At 35.5% G+C, this 22,266-nt stretch overlaps 2 protein-coding genes across 3 annotated transcripts; both read left to right on the forward strand.

Annotated features, from left to right (window-relative positions):
- The first annotated feature begins 3,578 nt into the window (after positions 1-3,578).
- LOC105628482 (zinc finger CCCH domain-containing protein 44) lies at positions 3,579-12,762 on the forward strand. Its single transcript, XM_012209899.4, has 10 exons — positions 3,579-4,285; positions 4,602-4,681; positions 5,058-5,245; positions 5,649-6,615; positions 6,732-6,859; positions 8,672-8,731; positions 8,818-8,868; positions 8,979-9,049; positions 9,637-9,791; positions 9,890-12,762. The coding sequence occupies exons 1-10, from the start codon at positions 3,861-3,863 to the stop codon at positions 12,565-12,567; spliced, it is 4,803 nt and encodes a 1,600-aa protein (XP_012065289.1). The 5' UTR covers positions 3,579-3,860; the 3' UTR covers positions 12,568-12,762.
- A 648-nt stretch (positions 12,763-13,410) lies between these two features.
- On the forward strand, positions 13,411-21,873 carry LOC105628467 (transmembrane and coiled-coil domain-containing protein STS1). Of its 2 annotated transcripts, XM_089720445.1 has the most exons (15): positions 13,411-13,904; positions 13,991-14,072; positions 14,511-15,008; positions 15,259-15,427; positions 15,555-15,707; positions 16,927-17,024; positions 17,146-17,237; positions 17,793-17,863; positions 17,950-18,085; positions 18,302-18,361; positions 18,494-18,576; positions 18,655-18,731; positions 18,849-18,919; positions 21,181-21,238; positions 21,372-21,873. In XM_089720445.1, exons 1-15 carry the CDS (start codon positions 13,654-13,656, stop codon positions 21,495-21,497), a joined length of 2,025 nt encoding a protein of 674 aa, XP_089576571.1. In that variant the 5' UTR covers positions 13,411-13,653; the 3' UTR covers positions 21,498-21,873. The 2 variants fall into 2 exon arrangements, with proteins under 2 accessions (XP_089576571.1, XP_089576572.1); XM_089720446.1 differs by lacking the exon at positions 14,511-15,008 and having other exon boundaries at positions 13,412-13,904.
- Positions 21,874-22,266: the final 393 nt, after the last annotated feature.

Below are 22,266 nucleotides of genomic sequence, written 5' to 3' on the forward strand. Positions count from 1 at the left end.
ATTGATGACAAACTAATTAATGCATAGCAGTGAGGATTTAAATGCAAATGAAGATCATGCTGTCTCTTTTCATAGCAGTCAAGCCCATCGACCTAGTAAAGAGCCTAAAACAAGGTAATCCATGTGTTCTTAATCAACTAAAGAAATTTTGTGAAATAGTACTTAAGAGATTTTTTGTAAAGAAATAAAAATATCAAATAAATTATTATGCATATCTTATTTGTAGGTCGTCTGATGATGATTGAACAAGGAGCTTTTTTTTTTTGTATATCATTTGTAAATAATTATGTCTTTTTGTGTATCTTTTGATTTTGAAATTTTAGAAAAAAAAAAAAAACGGTTTAACAAATATGCAACGTCCAAACTTGGAGAATATTGGAGTTATTAAATGAATTTTGATTTAATTAGCAAAATACTCAGGTATGTGTTTTTATTTCAATTGTTACCATATTCTATTACTTCTTGAATTTTTATTCCAATCATGTTTTGTTTATTTCATCCATTTGCATCTTCTTAACAATTTCATTTGTAGGTGGAAAGAATTGTTGGTAATAGAATCAGTAAAATAGTTCTGGTAATGCTATCTGTTTCTGTTTTTTGCTAAATTGTATGCAAGAATGATTTAATAATTTTTATGCAGTGTTGAGAACTTTTTTTTTGTTTGAACGATTGGTAATGTTTTTTTTATTTGTTTATGTTCTTTTGAGGACATTTTGCAGTTTCAATGGATTGCTCATTTATTAATGTTGTTCGATTTTACTGCATAGAAATTGGAATAAAGTGATGAAAATATAAACTCGACTTAATTATACTTAATTACTGCGGTTTGTTGGCTTTTTCAAATTTTGATTTGATTTAGATGATAATTTAGATTTCATGGTACAAGAATGGTGCTAACTTTGCTGTCAGATTTATTGCTGCTTATTTAAAGGTTTGTTATTGATTCCTAATATATGAATTTTTGGAGTTTTTATTTAATTTTGATAATCACATTTTATAAAATAAAATTAATACTAATTGTCTTTTACTGTCTGATTGTAAATTTTAGTATAATTGCCTTTTACTGTTGCTTTTTACTGTCTGATTGTAAATGAAGTCAATAATTTGATCCAAAATATATATAGAACATCCCTTTAAAGAGGCTATGATGATGTTCTATCGTAAATTATTTATCTTGGTGAGACAATTCTTGGAAATTATAGCATGATGGGATTTTTATCTCATTTGCTCGTAACCTTAATTGCACTCATAATTTAATCATTTATTAACAATTTTTATTTTGAGCCTCCTTTCGTTTGTGTTTTGTTTTTATTTCTTTCGTTGATTGCGGTTTTTTCTTTATTTTTCTTCTCTTCTTTTTCCGACTTTCCTAAAATTCCTCATCCTCTTCTGTGATTTTGGGTAAAGGTAAGCTTCTCACTTCTTCAATTTCTTTTTTTATTAATTTGAAATTATAGTTTTTTTTTCCTGAAATTTTGGATTTTTTCCTTGCAATGTTAGGAATGAGCTTCTTATTTTGAGCACATGCAAACAAGAGGAGGAAGAGAAGCTTATGAAGATAAATATGAACATAATTTGTTTTTACCTATTTGTATGATTAGTCACTTCATAATTTAATATCATATGAATACATAAATGCTTTTGTAAAATATCATAAGTTTAATGTAAATACACATTATATAAATTGTTCTAAATTTAATGCAGCTATGTAAAATTACTTACGATATAAATAATCACTGCAAAAAAAAATCACCCGCAGCATCACGCGGGGCCTAAAAAACTAGTTGGACCTAATTGGTTAGCAAATAAAATTTATCCTAACTTAAGTTAAGTTAATTAGAATTGATAAGCTTGTAGATTTATATCTTATATTGCTTATATTACGTAAATTCATTTATATATTCTTTTAGGAAAATATGTGTAGTACTTGTAACTTTTAATGTGGCATATTGAATATTTTAATATGACAAACACTTAAATTTGTAAAATCAGACCATTAAATTTTTATTGTATAATTAAAAAATATGAAAATTATTATTTTAAAATTGTATTAATAATGTATAAAATCAATATTCTATATATAAAAGCAAAAAATTTTAAAAATTTATTATTGGTGTTGCTAATAAGTGTGTATATTACCGAAATCCTTAACTTCAGGAATATGACGAATTTTTATAAAGACAAAAATATGCATTTAAACCATTTAATGTTTGCTAAATATACCAGAAACTTTTAGGCGCAACATAATTTTTGTTAAGGTATGATATATTTAGATGTGACAGTATAATATCAAATATTCAGAGCATTGGATAAAAAAAAAAAAAAATCTTATTGTATTAGCTATAGCTAAATGACTGATTACTCCTTATTGATAGAAAAACTTTTTCCCTTATTTTGTTGTAATTTTAGTGTGAAAGTTTGTTTTTCTTATAAAGCAAAGATAAGATAAGATAACAATGCCTGCTTGAGCTTAAATTCGGCTCAATAATTATAAACTAGTTGAATTTAAACTCGGATTTGAGCTCAACTTTAATAAGCTTATTGAACGAGTCGAGCAAGTTTTTAGCAAGTTAAGTCATAAACAACTCACTCATTTGTAGTCCTAATAATATCATATTAAATATGAAAAATTATTTTAAGAAAATACTTGAAAAGAGTTATACATTTTAGATAAGTATTTTTGACTTTCCAGTTAAAAAAATAAATTTAAAAGTGAAAAAAAAAAAATATTAGTTATTATCCATGTACGTGGGAGCAAAAAGAAAACTCAAAACTGATGTCTTAACCAAAAGAAACGACAACTAGATCGGTAAAAGCGACATAAGGAGAGAGTGAAACTGAAAAACCATATAAAGAAAAGGAAGAAAGCAAACAGTTTCACGTTCATGTTTTAAGCATTTGAAATAAATTTCAAAAAAGGCGGTCCCTACAGACATCCAAACACCTCCCTTTTCGCCCAATTCCTTTTCTCGCTTACTCACCACGTGCTGCTCCTTCATACAACAGACACACAACTTACGGAATTAGATTAACTTGAATCTATGCACCGCGTTTGACGAATAGCGACGCCTCCAGTCATCCTCCTCCTCGTTTTGGAAGGAAAACCTTTCGTCCTCTTCTTTACTTCTTTCTCTAAATCGTTTACTCTTTTCTTTCTTTCCTTTTTCGAATTTTTTAATTCTTTTTCAAAATTACACCCAAAGGGCCCAAAAAACAGGAAGCTCATTTTGACTATTAGGTTTTCTCTTTTGCCCCTGAGTTTGTTGGGATTTACAACATCCTCAAAATTAATTTTTCTTATCCATTTTAACTGAAATTTTCAATTTATTACTTACTATTTTCATTTGATGACCTGATCATTTCTGTCAAAAGAATAATTAATAAGCTTAAATCGGTCTTGATTCAAAGTTTCTATTAAAATCTATCCAAAGGTTCAATTTTGATAAATTTGAGTTGGAAATTACTTTTTTAAATATAAATTTAAAATATTAAATATAGTATTATTTGATTAGTTTTGAATATTTTTTAACTATTTAAATGCAGATTTACTGTTTACACATAAAACACACACACAACACACAAGACGCGAAAAAGGAAATGCCCTGTCACATCTTCAACCAGTCCATTTTCTTCTGTCCACTATAGCTTTCTCTCCTCTTCTTCCTCACCGTAGACCTTCTTCCCCAAAAATAAAAAACCTAGGGTTTTCAATTAACTCCTTTTTTTCCCTCTCCAGCTGCTTCTGTTTCTCTTTTGGTTTCAATCAATCTATCTAAGCAGTAACTTATAGAGTATTAGTAGCGAGAACACAGCAATTATTTTCAATTCATTTCTACTTAATTTTCTATTCATTTCAATACATGGAACAACAACAAGTACAGTTGCAAGAACAGTCAAAGAAGAAGGATGGGGAAGAAGAATATAGACCTTGTATTGAAGAGAGTAGAGAGCAACGGATTTTTGACAATTCTTTACCAGGCGCTGACCTTATGACCATCGATCAATGCGAGACGATTCGGGAAATGGACGATTCGCAACTCGTTGGACCTCCCCCGTCTACTGCGGTTGCGGCACGGGATGTTGATATGGTGGATGTGGAAGTTAGAACGGCGTCTAAAGTTGTGGATATGACTCCGGCCAAGCGGAAGCGTGGTCGGCCACCGAGAATTCAGGGGAAAACGGGGCCGCCACCGCCGCCACAGCAGCCCCAGAGGAAGAAGAGAGATGAGGAAGATGTTTGCTTTATTTGTTTTGATGGTGGTAGTCTTGTGCTTTGCGATCGCCGGTGAGTTTGGTTTGGTACTTAAATTTTCTGTTTGGTTGCCAAGAAATTTTCGGAAGAGGAGGAAAATTCAGCTATAACTTGAGTCTTGTAGCTATCGCATTTAAAGTTTCTTAAACGATAAAGCTGGAGTTATTGGTTAAATGGATGTTTTTCTTATTAGCTGAGGTGATAGCAGTTTAGTTTTTTTAAGTTGGGTTGAAATTTTTGGTTCCGAACATTGGTTTAGGGTTTTAATTCTGTACTAGTTTGCATTAATCGTTCTTGTTTATGCTGTTCCTATTATATTGGTTAATTGTTTTGGCTTGATATGTTGTAGGGGTTGCCCTAAGGCATATCATCCAGCTTGTATCAAGAGGGATGAAGCATTCTTTCGCTCAAAGGCTAAATGGAATTGTGGTATGTCTCTGTAAAATGACTTTATTTGTTCTATATTTCAGTCAGTTAGTTTTAGAAATCTTTTAGCTGCATATTATTTGCTTTAATCAGTACTATTTCATTCATAAGTGTTATTTGGTCTTTATTGGGGAGGACGCATTTTGGCTCATGCTTGTATGCGTAAACATTTCTGTAGTTCTAAATTTTGTAATGTACATGACCATATTGTTATTCTGATCGACTTATGTCTTTAAGTGTGCCATTTTACTTGCATGCTTGTTTCTTGAGAGGCTAGTCTGGTCACAGTCAGTCTTTGAGAAGTTGCGATTCTTTATCTCTGTTAATTTGTTAAATTGAATATCTGGCTAGGGGCCATCTGATTATGATCTATTTTCAGGGTGGCATATATGTAGCGGTTGTCAGAAGGCTTCTCATTACATGTGCTATACTTGTACATACTCCTTGTGCAAAGGATGTACTAAAGATGCTGATTATGTGGGTGTTAGAGGGAATAAAGGATTTTGTGGAACATGCTTGAGAACTATAATGCTGATTGAAAATGTTAAACTGGCAAATGCAGAAACGGTATGTTAACTTCTCTCTATTTGGCTGGTTGGTTAGGACATTAGGTATCTTGGTTTAATTACATTTGCAAAGGGCATTTGCATCAGATTATAGGAGAGAACTCTCTAATATCCTTTTTGGAACCTTATTCACCTGCGGGCTGTTGTTTTTGCTTTCATCTAGTTATTATTATTAGTTTTTTATCTGTCTGAATTCTATAGCTTGCTACTCTTCCAAAAAAAAAAAAGGTCTGCGGTTTGCTGTAAAACTATTTTGTACTTTTTCTTTCTGAATTCAATTTTTTTCTTTCTGTTTTAGTTGTTCTTGTATTTGGAGCTGGAAGACAGACACATCTAAGTTAGTAATTTGTTTGCCATCTGATTTTTTCGTTTTTAGACATTTCTCTTGCATGAAAATTTTGCAGGTTCAGGTGGATTTTGATGACAAAACTAGCTGGGAATATCTCTTTAAGATATACTGGGTTTACTTAAAAGCTAAGCTATCTTTAACCATAGATGAGCTAACTAGAGCTAAAAATCCCTGGAAAGGAGATGAGCTATCTAAAGCTAAAAATTCCTGGAAAGGAGCTGTCATTTTGGCTCCTAAGGAGATATCAAGGGGTCAACTTTATCATGGTAATGATGAGAAAGGATCTTTTACAGACAACTGCTGTGGAAATCTTGAAGCAAATCATTCTAAGAGAAGAAAAACAAAGGATCAACCGAACTTTCTCAACGAGAATTACTCCATACTTATGGAAAAATTGGGTGTTGATAAAGTCACACCTTTGCCTGAAGGGACAATGTGGGCAACAAAGGAGCTCTTGGAGTTGGTTGCACACATGAGAAACGGGGATACATCTGTGTTATCTCAGTTTGATGTCCAGGCTCTTTTACTAGAATACATAAAAAGAAATAATCTTCGTGATCCTCGCCAGAAATCTCAAATTATTTGTGATTCAAGGCTTGCAAATATGTTTGGAAGGCCTCGTGTTGGCCATTTTGAAATGCTGAAGCTTCTTGAATACCATTATCTGATAAAAGAAAAGTCTTCAGCTGATGATACTGTTGGCGTGGGAGTTGCTGATACTGCTGGTGGTCAGGTAGAGGCTGCTAGAAGCAGTGATAGTCAAATGATTGTGGGTAATGACAAACGGCGTAAATCACGCAAAAAGATGGATGAGAGGTCACCACTGATTAATCCTAATGCAGATGAATATGCAGCAATAGATGTTCACAACATTAACTTGTTGTACTTAAAACGTGATTTGATAGAGAACCTAATGGATGATTCTGAGAAATTTCATGAAAATGTTGTTGGATCATTTGTGCGAATTAGGATTTCTGGGGGCGATCAAAGGCAAGATATGCATAGGCTCGTCCAAGTTGTTGGTATATTAGTATGACCCTTCTAATTACCTTTAATTGAAGCAAAAGCAATGCTTCGGACTTTTCTTTGAACATTGTTTTCTGAAGCATAAGTTTTGGGCATCATATTTTGTGTTTAGGTACTAGCAAGGTGGCTGAATCATATCAAGTTGGCTCAAAAACAACCAATGTCATGCTTGAAATATTAAATTTGAACAAGAAAGAGGTTGTCTCAATTGATGCAATCTCAAATCAGGAGTTTTCAGAGGTGAGTAAATTCTTATACACACACAGACACACAGACACACACAGTTTTTTTTTTATAGAAGTGAATGAAGACCTACAATAAATAGATGCTTCCTTTACTAGTTTGAAGTGTTCATAATTCTTGTTGAATTTTATATTTTGGAGAAATAACTTCTTTCTTGCGTTTTCCATTATGAGCAGCTTATTAGATATTATATGGGTAGATAAATATGTTGCTTTCTTGAAATTCTTAGATTTAGGTTACCGAAGGTAGAAGTTCCTTGGTTTTTTGATTTGCTAGCTTTTCTTTTTTCTTTCTTTTTTTCCTTTTTTTTATCTCTGGCTGTTTCTTCTGTGCAATTGCATCTACTATGAGAGTGTGTACATGAGTGTGTGCTTTCATATGTTTAGTAGATTTGATAGTTAAAGCAGCTTATCATGAATTAGGGACTTACTCTTGGTAAGTGTTACGTTTCAACGTGTTTTGACCAACTGTAATATTCATGATCACTGCTACCATGATATTTTTCCCAAAATAATTAGCTTTCAATTACAAAAGAGTTGGGTTTGTATGGGTTGGTTATAATGGCTACAACCATAAAGTATAACCGCTATTAACTGTTCTAATTTCTGTAATGGACCATTAACTGGTGATTCTCAAATATTTATTGCAAAATAATGTGTAATGTAACATCAGGTCAAAAAATGAAAAATCTATATTTGATGGTTGGTATTTAAGTCCTTGACTTAGCAGAGCCCTAATCTTCAATCCCTATGCATTTCTTTTGGTTATACAAGGCTAAAGCACTATGTTGGATGTTGACTTTTGGTAGCTAGCATATGTGGGTGTCCCCATTTTCCTCAATCATAGTTTTGTATCATCAACTCTCATAGTATTCTTGAGCATTGAAGTACAAACATATTTTTTATACAGAGGACATACATGCAAGTAATCATATTTTTGCCTTTGCATCCACCTCTTTGCCATGTAGGAGGTTCTTGAGTGAGCAGGCAACTACTGCATGTGTGTGTTTTTTTTTTTTTCTCTCTTTTCAATATCCTTATCTTTGCCTATAAATTTTATGGTGGAGGATGCTTGTTTGGCACCAGAATTTTTTTTTTTTTTTTCCCATATGTTTGTTTTTAGCTAATGGCTATTCAAAACCTGCCATTTGACGGTCAAATTCAAATACGTATTCATCTCAAATCCTCATGTATCCTATGTTTATACTATTTTCCATGTTTGTTTTTAGCTAATTGCTATTTGCCCTTGAGTCATTTTGGAGAAATGTATTTGTATCTTCACTGAAACTGAAGAAGATTGTTTTTCTTTTTGTACAATGTCAAAATTGATTGATGCTTAAGGTGTTCTCACTAATCAAATGAAAGGAAACGAAAAGTTTTATGAAATGTATTGAGTGGTGTGGTTTATTATCTGCATTAAGAGTGAAGATCCTGTATTTAAAGCATCATGCATTTAACTTGTATTGGTTTTGCCTGTATAATAGAAATTAGAAAGTGTTTTACTCTTATATCATAATAGAACACTTTAGTAGCAAGTCTAAGAGGATTGATTTCAATGTAGCTCTGCTTTTATGCTTGCCTATTGTTTTCTGATCTTTACATTATCATGAATGAATGAGTTGTTGTAGTAGGTTGACATTTGTTGAATTTCATGGACGATAAGCTGTGCTACATTAATATTATTATATACACGAATTATATTGTCTATAAAGGGGGGATACCAGGTGAGGTAGTGACTCAGGGCCTTGACGTGCTAATATTATTAAACAAACTGTTCACCTGGCTTTTGACGTGCTAATTATGTTTACAGGAAGAATGCAGTCGTCTACACCAGAGTATAAAATGTGGGCTTATCAAACAGTTAAAAGTGGTTAGTGTTTACACAATGTTCACTTCTATGTTCTAGCTTTACTCTATGTGCTTCATACCCAAATTAGACTCTTTTATTGGTTATAGGGTGAGATTCTGGAGAAAGCTATGGTGCTTAAACCTGTCAAAGTTAGTGATGTGAGTTACTCTCTCGATAGATTCATTGCATAAGTGTTTACCAGAAATCTCAATGTTTATCTGATGACTGAACTTGCTATCTTGTACATGGACCAACTATCCTTACCCAGTGGTTGGAAGCAGAGATATTACGGCTTAATCACCTTCGTGATCGAGCTAGTGAGAAGGGACATAGGAAGGAATATCCTTTTTGCTGTATGATATTATTCTGATCAAATTGTCATTTGCATTTTGTGTTTGATGAATGACTCACTGGTTTTTAAATCCGTGACCAGGCCCAGTAAAATATACCCAAAATTCACTTAGAGGAATTTTTTTCTTCTATATATTATTTGCTGTAAACATTTGCAATTTTGGGTTGAGGGTGATTAAATGGGTTTTTTGGTTTCATCTTGAAGTTTCAGAGTGCTAAGGTTGAGTTATTCACATTTCCAAAAGAACTTCGGTTCTTTTTTGTTCCCATCTCATACAGACTAAGCTACATATTGATTGGCTGGTATCACATACTGTAACATTTGACTGGTAGACTTTGCCAGATTGCTTAGGAAATCCACCGGAGGAAGATAACCTGGGCTGTTATTGTTTTTACTGCAATAACACGTCTCTCTCTCTCTCTCTCTCTCTCTCTCTCTCTCTCGCTTTCCCATTTCCTTTCTCTCCTCTCTTCTTGGTAATCCAACAAATTGGTGCATGTATTAATAATTGAAATGTGTGGAATGCTTTATATAATTTCGTCAAGTATTGCGTTGTTCCTTGACAATTTTGCACGCTTAGAGAATGTGTGGAAAAGTTAGAGCTCCTGAAGTCACCCAAGGAGTGTCAGCGCAGGCTTCTTGAAATTCCCAATATACATGCAGACCCAAATATGGATCCAAGTCATGAATCTGAAGAAGATGCAGGAGAATCAAATATAAAGAAACAAGGTCCTTATCAGTATTTGTGGATGTGCACATTTTATGATATGTTTGAATTTCCTACTGAGAGAGCTTAGCAAGTGATAACTTTTTAACCTTGTATGCAGGTGACCATGCAAGAGAAAGAAATACTGGTGTTGGAAGAAAGGGAATAGAGCTCAATTCTCCAGTAAGAGAAGGTGATCTGAATAATGCAGGAAACATGGCACTAACAAATTTAGCTGCTGCCTGTGAGCAAAGTATAAACACATGCACAACATTTTATGTTGATAAGGATGGTACTACTCGAGTTCATGATAGAACCAGTGAATCCATGTGGAGTAAGGAAGGGGGAGCACTTGGGCTCAGTAGCGAGAATACATCAAAGAACCTGTTTGGTTCGTCCGACTCGGTAAATGATAAAGCAGCAGTACAATCTGAAACACATACTGGTGTTGCACCATCTGTTATACCACCTCTTTCGCCAGAGAGAGAACAACTCATTGGTGATTTTGAGACAGAAAAGCTGTGGCATTACCAGGATCCATTTGGAATTGTTCAAGGGCCGTTTTGTATGATGCAGCTGCGTAAATGGAGTACAAGTGGGCTTTTCCCTCTTGATTTCAGAGTATGGAGGATAAATGAGAAGCAAGAGGACTCTATTCTTTTGACTGATGCATTGGTTGGCCAATATTCTAAGCAGCTACTACAACCTTGCAACAGCCATTTAGAGCCTCAGGAAGCAACAGTTGCATCTAATGATGCAGGTAAAAATTGGAAATCTGGGTTCAGTTTGAGCACTGATGCATCTTGGCTAGACGGCAAAAAGGTTGATCATGACAGTAAGCCTGTGCAAAATGATGTAAATATCCATGGGGGTGGTGATAGTGACCTTGTTAAGAGCAATAATGGGTTGGGCTCCCATTCTTCCACATGGACTAAGACTGTGGACGTTACGATGGACAATGATGCACAGGCCCAAAGTTCCTTACAGGGCTGGGACTTATCTAAGGATAGCAAGGCTTGGACTGGTCAGTCCCGGATTTGTGGTTCCCTTCCCTCAGCTTCATCTCCTGGCGACCTTATTGGAACTCCATCCAATCAAGTAAGAGAAGAGCATGGGGATGAAAAGTGGAGTTCCAATACTAATTCACACAGGAATATTGATGATCAAACTAATGCCAGAGAGACTGATGTGAAAAGAAAACGATTAGACAGTGAAGGTCATTCAAACCAATCCTCTGGCCAAAATTGGAGAACCCAGCCCATTACCAGTTCTTCAAGCGGATGGGATTCCAACTCTGGTTTTGTATCTGCAGCCAAGTCAATTGGAAAATCTGAGCTGCATCAGGAAATTGATTTCTCTGATCTGCTAAGTCCAAGACCAAAGCAAAGCCATGAAGACTCGAAAGATGATGTTGCTAAGAACAAACTGCCTCTTACCTCAAATGTTCCTGTCCAGGATTCAGGACCTACTTGGAGCACTGCTTCGAGTTTAGTGGTTGGTGAATGGGGTGGCTATTCTTCTCATCCCAAACCTTCTGTTGAGGAATGGGACTCAAATCATGTATCTGCATCTTCACTGAAACCAACTGAAGGTGCAAGTGATCATGCTGCTACACCAACATCTGGAACTGGCCCACTGACACATTCTTCCTCCAGCCATCCGACAATTGATACATCTAGTTGGCAGCCGATTGTTCCTGAACCCAATGAGTTCTGCTCTTTAGTTGATGAATCTGTTTCAGACCTGCTTGCCGAAGTTGAAGCAATGGAATCTCTTGGTTTGCCTTCCCCTACTTCAAAAATGAGCTGTGGTGGAGAATTGACGCCAGGTTCTGATAATGATTGCTTTAGTCCTGTTGAGCCATTTAGTCCAGCACCTGATCCAGGGAAAAGTGATGCATTGAGCTCCACCAGTGATATACATATGCCTTCTCAGTTGCCTGCAGCTGATGTAGTACTTCGGCTATCTCACACACCTTCTCAGCCAACTGTAACAGATGAACTTGCAGTATCTCAAATGCATTCTCGGTTGGCTGTGACTGATAAACATCATCCGTTGCCTCAGATGCCACCACGGTCTATTGTCCAAGATGAGCCGCTAGGAGCATCTCCAATGCCTCAGTCCACTTTAACGGAGGAGCCACTTGGGTTATGGCATACTGATGTTCTTGATGCTCAAAAAAGCTTTAGCAGGCATTCACCTAGTAGTGCGGAAGTGGTTGGAGATACAAAGCGCAGTGATGTTTCTGTTAACCAATGGGAAACGCGTTCAGAACCACTGGCATCTTCAACCATAAACCAAAGGGAAGCAGGTTCAGACATTCGGTCGCGTACTTCATCATCAGTTGGCCAATGGGAAGCTGGTTCTGATTCCCAACGTCCTGCATCATCAACTGCAGATGCTAGTTATGGAACAATAAAGGGAAATGCAAACTCAAACCAAGTTGTATCTCAAGGAAATACGAACATGATTTGGGGAACTGGTCATGGATCAGTTCAGCAACAAGCTAGTTCAAATTCTGCTATTTCTACTGGGATTCTAGGTAGTTGGGGAAGCCAACACCAACAAAGGCATGGTGGGGACAATAGATTTGCTGGTTCAAGAGACCACCGGAATTATTATCAAGGACGAGATTCAGGTTTTAGTAGGGATAGATCTTCATGGAACAGGCAACCAGCATATGGTGCTGGAAATGGAGGAGGTACTTTCAAGGCACAGGGTAAAGGGCAGCGAGTATGTAAGTTCTATGAAAACGGGTACTGCAAAAAGGGGGCATCATGTAGTTATTTGCACCCATGATTATTAGGTTCGAAGTTACACGCAATTGTTGTGCATTCAATTCTGTAATCATCAATTGTATTAGGGAGTTTGCTTATGTTAATGTTCTAATTTAACATGTAAAAGTATTAAAAGTGGCATAATACGTTTGTTCTTTGGATAGCTTAATTAGAGCTGCATGTTGCAGTTGATATATAAATTCTTTTGTCTGCTCAATGCACAAGGTATTGTTAGGAACTTCTCTTTAGCACATATGTTTAGAGCAAGGCATAGTTTGGTAAGAGCTTTCTAAGTAGATTTTAGTTAAAATGTTAAATGTTTTTTTTTGTAGTGTTTGGTATTATGGGCATTTAAAAAGGTAGTGTTATATATAAAAAGAGTTAATGTCAACAGATAGCGTTTTATATAAAAGTTAACTTTTATGAAAAATTATTTATTCAAACAGTTAATAGTTAAATACTACTAAAATGATTAATAGTTACTAAAATAATTAACATGCCAAACGGACTTTAAATTGAGTCAATTTAAATGTTAAAAGTTATTGAAACAGTCAACATTGCTGAACCGACTCTAAATTTGGTCAACTCAAATTGTATTTTCATCTAAATTTGGTCAACTCAAATGGTGTTTTCATTTTATTTATAATTATTTAAAGATAATAAATAATAGTTAAATACTATTATAAACAAATTAATAAATTATTTTTTATTTAATATAAACACTTTAAAAATAAAAATTATGTATTTACTTTAAAGCAACATAATACTACAAAATTAAAAAGTAATTTTAGTGGCCATAATCACTGTTTTTACTTTTTTACCAGCAAACAACTCTCAACTATTAGCATTAGCCACCGAGAGCAAACAATTTGTCGATATCCGCTGCCAATTACCTCGACAGGCCCCAATCGCAATCCTACTCAATGTAACCCAAAGTGTCGAATCAATCGCGTTCCACGTCTAAGTCGCCATAAGGAGACAAATCCAAATCAGGTGGGCAACATATTGGCGAGAACACTGTCGTTTTGTCTCGACATCGATAGCACTAACCTGTGTTGATTTTGAGCTTCAGACGTTCAAGAAGAGTTCTTAAAAAAATTTCCAAATAATGGCAACGTCGAAAAAGACGACGTCGTTGCTCTCCTCTACGCAGAAGTACGCCGCCGGAGCGTTATTTGCGATCGCTGTACACCAGGCCCAAATCCATCAATCCCAACCGCTTGGCTTCTTTACGGATGATAACCCAACCGAGGAGGAGCAGCGAATTAGTAGTAGCAGCAGTAACAGTAGCGATTCTGTATCCGAGGACCCTGACCTTTGGGTCCACAAGTATTCGGGTTTGCTTCGTCCTGTTTTCAGGTCCTAATTCCTTAACTTTCTCTCTTTGATTGGATTTTGTTAGAACCGACCCGACTCGAACTAATTCTTTCTGGTTTTATGGACAGGTTTTTAGATGTTGAGTCTGCTGCTTGGCATGGGCTTGAGGAGACTGCTGGCTCTTCTCCAGCTAAGCATCACATTGGACCTGTATGTTCTTTTTTTAGTGTTTTTGTTTTTTCTCATTAATCAAATTTGGGTACAACATTTTTAATCAGATAGATTTCCAAAAATCAGATTGGTTTTTTTCCTGTTGGAGAAGGAAGCTACAGTTTAGTATTCATGCTTGTATTATATGATTTCCATTTTCTTAACTGTACAATGCTTCAATTGCGCCTAATTATGTTCTAGGTCTTGAATTTACTATCTAAGACAACATTGATGTTTTCTCAAAATAAAGTTAGGGGTTCACTATTCTTTAATTTGGAAGTTCCTTGATGAAATGTAAGTGCATTTTAGTTTAAGATCATATGTCCAAGAGGAAAAAGGAATTTCTTTTATGGCTTAGAATCGATGCTTTTCTGGTGTTATTAGTTCCGCTGGGTATTTTTATTGTCTTAACTATACAATGCTTTAATTTTTTCCTAGTTCTTGAGGTTGCTCTCTGAAGACGGCAATGATGCTAATTCTCATAGTTCAGATCAGGAACTTGCTCTGTCCAAAGCTGTTGATGTTATGTCACAGACCATGGAAACAAATTATGCATCTTCCGAGCAGAAGAAGGAGAAGCATCGAGAGTATGAGCATGAGTGTCGTGAAAAATTATCCACTAGTGAGGTGCAATCAGACTCTGAAATTCTTACGCAACCCTTACCAACAACACAAGAGAGAAGCCGTAATGTGGTTGGCGTTAGTGATGCAGATGATGGGTCTGAAAGTGGAGTTGATGAGAAACCCATTGAAGAGGAAAAAATGCTTAGTTATCCTAGGAAAATAATTGTTCTCTATGAGCTTCTTTCAGCTTGTTTGGCTGATAAACGTGATGATGATAAAAAATGTATGCGGCGAAGAAAGGGTTATGATGCTCGACATCGAGTAGCTCTGAGATTGCTGGCAACTTGGCTTGATATCAAGTGGATAAAAATGGTCTGCACATATAGCTAACTATTCCTTATTAGCCACATATTTAAATGAGGATTCTATATCTTCCCTTGGTATTCTAACAAAAAAAGAGAAAAAATAACCATTCAATTTTATACTGTTATTCATTTTCTAGGAAAAAAGGCATAGTCTAATTGTTGAAATGGTCTATCACTGCATAAGATGCACAAGGCCTTCTAGTGTAATCTAGTATTGCTTTTGTTTTTAGGATAAGGGATTTTTTTTTTTTCTGCAGGAAGCGATTGAGACAATGATTGCTTGCTCTGCAATGGCTATAGCAAAAGAGGAAGAATCAAAGGCAGAAGGAAGTCAATCCTCTAGAAGCAAGTGGGCTAAATGGAAGCGTGGAGGTATCATTGGCGCAGCTGCAATAACTGGAGGAACCTTGATGGCTATTACTGGAGGTGTGGATCTGCATATTTTTTCCAACATAGAGTTAACTGTTCTATATTAACCATGGAAAGATTATACAATCTTTTTGAAGTGGCTTTCACCTTTCTTTTCTTTCATTTTCTTTTAAATATTCAACAGGATTAGCTGCCCCAGCAATTGCTGCAGGATTTAGTGCTTTGGCTCCAACATTGGGCACTCTTGTTCCCGTGATTGGAGTGAGTGGATTTGCTGCTGCTGCAAGTGCTGCTGGAACAGTTGCTGGTTCTGTTGCTGTTGCTGCATCATTTGGAGGTAGGCACTTAATCAGTCTTTAGGCTTCTGAAGAATTCCCCACTAGCTTATTTCATTTGACTTTTATTTATGGGGAGAAAGCAGACATTGTTGACTTTTTCACTGCAGTTTAATTTGTGCGAATTAATTGTATACTTTATGAAAATTTTGTAGTCTTTTGAACATTTTTCATGTCATGTTGATATATGTCCAGTTATCTTTAAGGATTGATATATCAACCTTGTACATGGTTCCTGTGAAGAGTACCCATGTTAGTTTTCTGTCACAAATAATGAACATTTGCATAGTAGTTATTTTATTTATTTATCTTTCGGTCTTGACCTAATTAAGCCTTTTGGATATTGTTGTTGCATAGCTACATAAACTCAGTACAGCCTGCAAACTAGTTGGAATTGGCTACATGAATCCGTTTCCTCCATTCTACTCTAGGGGTGTAAATGAGCGGAGCTAAGCTGGAGCTCGCTAGGCTCAAAGCTCGGCTAGATAGACTCTTGCTCGAGTTGAAGCTCGACGAGCTTGGAAATTTTGATCAAGCTCGGGTTGATGGAAGCTGGAGCTCGACTCAAGGCTTGAGGCTTGACTTCAAGTCAGCTAAACCTGCTTTTTCAAGCCGATAAGGCTCGGTGAGCTTTCGAGCTGAATGTCATTAAGCTCGAGCTCAATTCAAGCTAAACCTTTTTGAACTTTCTCTTAGCTAAGATCAAACAACTCATGAGCCTGCTCAGCTCATTTACATCCCTGTTCTACTCTATATGGTTACATCAAGTGATGTCCCAACAGCATATCAATTAGGATCCATTTCCCAATCCCAAAAACGTGACGGAATTTTACAATGGCTGTCATATACAACAATTCTCCTCCTTTTATAGACTGGCTACATGAGAGTGAATAATGCATAGGGGGAGTTGAATGGCAAACAAAAAAGTGATGTGTTGGGTGGTCTCATCAAATGACTTTGGTTGGTAATCTAATACTTTTCATGGCTTACATTCATGGAGAGCATTTGTGCACTTCTCTGTATGAGAAGTGATAATACTGACTTAAAAGATAAAAAATGTCATTTGGATCTTTTAATTCCGGCTGCAAAGTCAGATATGCTGTGGTTACATAATTATTTTCTAGGATCTCGTGTAGTAGATCAAAATGTTGAAATCTCTTAATTTGCTCACGTGGTGGAGAATTTACTATGCCTTTTTGTTGTTATTTTTATTCAAGCCAGCTGCTGGAGCTGGACTTGCGGGGACCAAAATGGCTAGGAGAACTGGAAGTGTTGATGAATTTGAATTCAAAGCTATAGGGGAAAACCATAACCAAGGCGTAAGTTTATAATCTTGTCCACTCTTCTCTTGCTAAAACTTAACCACCTGGTGCACATTTTCTCTGTTTCAAATGTTACTTTTGTAATTTATGTTAAATTCTAGTGTATCTTTTCTTTCAGCGGCTAGCAGTTGGGATTATGGTCTCGGGGTTTGTATTTGACGAGGGAGATTTTGTAAGGCCTTGGGAAGGACAAAATGACATTTTGGAGAGGTACAAACATGTAAACCTCCTTGCTTTATGTTGAAATTTTCCTTTATGGCTTTACTTCGTCAGAAATTCAGAATTCATCGAATAAACACATGAAATTCTCTTTTTCCAACTGTTAATTTTTTTCGCCTTTTCTTCAGGTAAGTATTTTGCCTGATTTTATTGTTTGTTTAAAAATTATATCTGTTGGACAAGTAAACTTCTATCAATTTACAATAAAATATTCAGTGTGCTTTTGTCACTTGGGATAAGTAAAATGATATTTTCTGCCCACTGATTTTATCTGTCTTATTCATGTTCCTTAAGTTTTATTGCTTGTTATTCCAATGATATATCTCCACAATGAGCTATTGTTCATTATTAAGTGGTAAAAAGTTAAAGCAGAACATTATTCTTGCGCAACAGCATGATATTTGGGCTAAACTGGACCTGGAGTAGTTGCTTACTAAAACAAATGTCTCTTTTATTTCAAAACAGAAACTAACTTGCTGAGGGTTTATTATATTCAAAATGGGTGGTTCCACAAGACATGTCTCTTATAACTAATGAACTTTTTAGGTATGTGTTGCAGTGGGAATCTAAGAATCTTATTGCAGTCAGCACTGCCATTCAAGATTTGCTTACTTCAAGTAATTGTTTTGGACCTGATGGCTACTTTTTAACTATTAAGTGAGTAAACTTGTGCCTGTTGTGACAGCGCTAATGCTTGCTCTAGGTATTGCATTGGGGTTAATGAAGCAAGGTGCAATGATGACTGTGTTAAGCACTCTTGTGACCGCCTTGGCCTGGCCAGCAACTTTACTCGCAGCTACTGATTTTATAGATAGCACTTGGACAATTGCTATTGACAGGTTAGCTTCTCTTATATGGACAATGATTGGAATACTTAGATGGGCAGATAGCAGAGTGAAATAAATGCCTTCCAATTCCACAAAACTGTCTGTTTTGCACATTAATAGGCACCCGAAATTAGGTTGCCTGATGAAATCGTTTATATTGTAATAAATGCAACTGGCTGGGATAATGTATTATTGTCAACTGGGTTTATATTGTCTGCCATTTTCTAGATCAGACAAAGCAGGAAAATTGCTAGCTGATGTGTTATTGAAAGGACTGCAAGGGAACAGGTAAACAGGTTATAATTTATTTCGAAATGTTGTCATTTTAGTGCCCCATATTTTCAAATAAATAAATAAATAAAATAAAATAAAAGTTTACTCTATTTCACTCCTACCTTTGACTTTCTGCAAATCTTTCAGGCCCGTGACACTTGTGGGTTACTCACTTGGAGCTCGAGTGATTTTCAAGTGCCTTGAGACTTTGGCTGAGACTGAATATGGTGGTAATGTACATTAGCCATCCTTAAAGTGGGATGCAAATTCTTAGTGCAATCCTCATGCGATTATTCTGAACTTGACAGCTGAACTTGTTGAAAGAGTTGTTCTTCTTGGAGCTCCTATCTCTATTAAAAATGAGAAGTGGGAAGCAGCAAGAAAGGTGATTGGAGTTCCATCATTGGAAGCATCCTTTGCCATTTCTTCACGAATATTTTTCTTGCTGCATACTTTCATTAATCCTCTGCAAAGGCCTCAATCAGTTTATGCTGTTTTCCAGATGGTGGCTGGCAGATTTATAAATGCCTATTCTAGAAATGACTGGACACTTGGAGTTGCTTTTCGTGCAAGGTATGCATTATATGGAGGGCCATAGTAGAGAATGTTTCTGAAAGATTGACACATGATATATGCCTGTGGATCACTGAATGCTTCATTGTCAAAATATCTAAGCAAATTGATGATTTCATATCTGTTAAGGATTAGTTGTAAATAGAGTTCTATTAGGAGTTAGATTCCTAATTAGTTTATGATTTGTGTTCCTAAATAGCTAGGTAGCATAGGAATTCCTTATATATAGACCTATGTACTCAATTGATGAGATACAAGAAATACAATTACAATAGAATCTCTCAACATGTGTATCAGAGCCAAACTCAAATCTCTGTCTCGCACAAAATCAACCCAGTGAGTTGCATCGTCATTCTTGGGCTTATTCAATAGGTTTGTTTGCTGCGATTCTGTTGCAGCTGTATCGGGCAGTCCTCTTGTTGCTTTAATTTGCTGAGGAAACATATTTTTCCTTTGCTGTGACAATTGGTTTAGGTAATTTTCGGTGATTTTCTAGTGATTCCTTTTTGCATTAGGGTTTAGTACTGCACCTTTGCTGCAGTTACGGGTATTCTGCTTTTGAACCTTCTCTTTTGTCGAGAGCAGTGCAGCCCCAGTGAGTTGCATTGTGTTCTAGGCCTTCAGTGGTGTGCTCTGTTTGCCAGATTTTCCTTTGTTGTGTTTCTGAATATCTGCGCTACTGGGCTTCCTCTTTGAGGAATTGATTATGGAAGCTTGAAACAGCCCTGAGAGTTGTTTTCTGGTTCAATGAAATTTGTTTTGACAACCTAAGTATGTTGTCTTGATTCTGCTACTACTATTTGGTTTGGGATTCTTTATTGCTATAATGAATTGGGTACAGTTGCTGAGTATGGTATTGTGCTTTGCTGAAAGTACTAGTTTGTAACAAGTTGAGCATGATTAACATCTATGCTCTAACTTGAGGGGGAGTGTTAAGGATTAGTTGTAAATAGAGTTCTATTAAGAGTTAGATTCCTAATTAGTTTATGATTTGTATTCCTAAATAGCTAGGTAGCATAGGAATTCCTTATATATAGAGATATGTAATCGATTGATGAGATACAAGAAATACAATTACAATAGAATCTCTCAACAATATCCATCAAGGCTTTGTTTGAGATTTGAGTTTGAAGCTGGTTGTCATAACTGCATTGACTATCCATTTATTGCTTAAAATTTTTTAATTGTTTTTGGAAAACCATGGTTTGGAGGAAGCTAAAAGTCCAACTTTTCCCATATTATGTTTTGCTAAGCCTTGAACATTGCAAGGACAGTGTGCCAAAAGCAGTCCTATCACTATCCCAAAGGGGTACTAAGGATCATGTCCCCTGTCTAAGCATAAGCAATTAAATAAATATGTGGGCTTGGGTTTCTTAAGTTCATTTTGCCCTTCATAAAATCTATACTCATCTTGCTCGAATTACAGGCCAACTCTTTTCTGTTATTGCAATAATTATTAGAATTACTAGATCATTTGCTTGTGGATGATGTTGTCTTGTTCTCTGAGAAGATCATTAATATATCTGACTAGGAAAGGGGTGTTTAGCATAGTTGTTGGAGGCTAATTGATAGTTTTTGACCCTTGGCAGTCGGGTCAACCATCTACTTGATTACAGTAAATCAGTTATTGGTAGAGGCACTCTACTTATTCAAAAATATATCTGTATGGGGTAAAAAATCTGTTTAGCATAAAAACCTACACAAAGTTAATTGAATTTATTTATTGATGATTTACATTATTATTTGATTTGTATACCTTAGGTACTCATTTGACATCTTAACAACAATTAGCAGATTTTACCGAATGGTTGAACATTTATTAGCTTCTAGCTATCAACAATTGCTACCAACTATTAGCTATTAGCTATCACTAATAGCTAACCTAATGTACTCCTAAATATTTATATGCAATTAGCTATGCAACAATATAAATGGTGATTGCCATTAGATTTTCACATTCCTTACATGTTTTTCCTGTCATTAGTCCCTTTTTCTGGTCAAAGCATGTTAGGCATTATATGCTGTCACTGGTTAATAATGAAAGTCCAAATCCTCTTAGAGTAATTCATTTGCCAGGTACAATTTGAATGTTTTCTCAACTGCTGTAGACATTCCTTTTTTTTTTTTTTTTTTTTGGGGTAGAGAGCGAAAGTATATGTTTGTCAAATCTTTTACAAACCATAGAAATTTTAGTTGTTATTTAAAAACCAACTGTCAACTTGAGAATAATTTTAAGAACTAATAGTTTGTTTTCTTAACAGTCTTTTTACTCAAGGATTAGCCGGAATTCAACCAATTGATGTTCCAGGAATCGAGAATGTAAGGGTTGTCTCGTTCTTTCTCTCTCTCTCTCTCTCTCTCTCTTTTGTTCTTCCCCAGCATCAGTGTCAATTTTTTTTTATCCTATCAAAGAGAGTTTAAAAATATGATTGTACCTTTTTATGCTCTGCAGGTCGATGTTACTGGTATTATTGAAGGCCACTCTTCATATCTATGGGCTACACAACAGATTTTGGAACAACTTGAATTGGATGCTTATTATCCTGTTTTCAGAAACACAGTCCACCACTGCAAATAGAGAATTTCTGGCAAATTGTTTTTACTCCAAATTGAAATTAGACTTCCAATTCTTGATGAACTCAAGTTTTATGATTTTGCTTTAGAAGTTTGCATCTAATTGTGGGGGAAGTCATGTTTCTAATTGACCTAACTCGGGTTTCTCTATGGTTCTATCTTTGTTGCTTTTCTTGTACATATTACAGATGAGAAGAAATACGTTGGTTACAACTCTACTAATGGGTGACATATCGACATCTTTCTTTCTGCCAGGTCGATGAACTATGTACTTATTCTATCTAATGAATTTGGTCCGTTTGTATTGTGAAATTTAATTGTCAGGATCTGTAACTTCAAAAATTAATTTACTAGTAAATGTTATAACGTTCCAAATATTAGATCTGGGTTTAGATATTTTTTTCCTTGGTTGATAGAGACTTGGTTTAAAGTAATGCAATGGAAGTAAATGTTTCTCCTTTTATTTTTAACTTGTTTTTGTATGAATTGTTGTAACCAGTGATTGGGGAATTTAGAGTTTGGATTTTGAGGTTAGATATCTTCAAATATTTTTTATTTTTCGTTTTCACACACACACACACACACACACACACACACACACACACGCACACACATATATATATATATATATATATATATATATATTCTTTCCTTTGTCACGAACGAGAGAAGTACAAGTTTTAGCATAAATATTCATTGATTCTTTTCTTAACTTGATGATCAACACCAGCAAGATTGAGGAACAGAAAAAAAAAGCATTCGTCTTTGTGGAT

The sequence above is a fragment of the Jatropha curcas genome, chromosome 4 (genome assembly GCF_041381405.1).
Source record: "Jatropha curcas cultivar XTBG-Jc1 chromosome 4, XTBG_Jcur_1.0, whole genome shotgun sequence".
Taxonomy (NCBI): Eukaryota; Viridiplantae; Streptophyta; class Magnoliopsida; order Malpighiales; family Euphorbiaceae; genus Jatropha; species Jatropha curcas.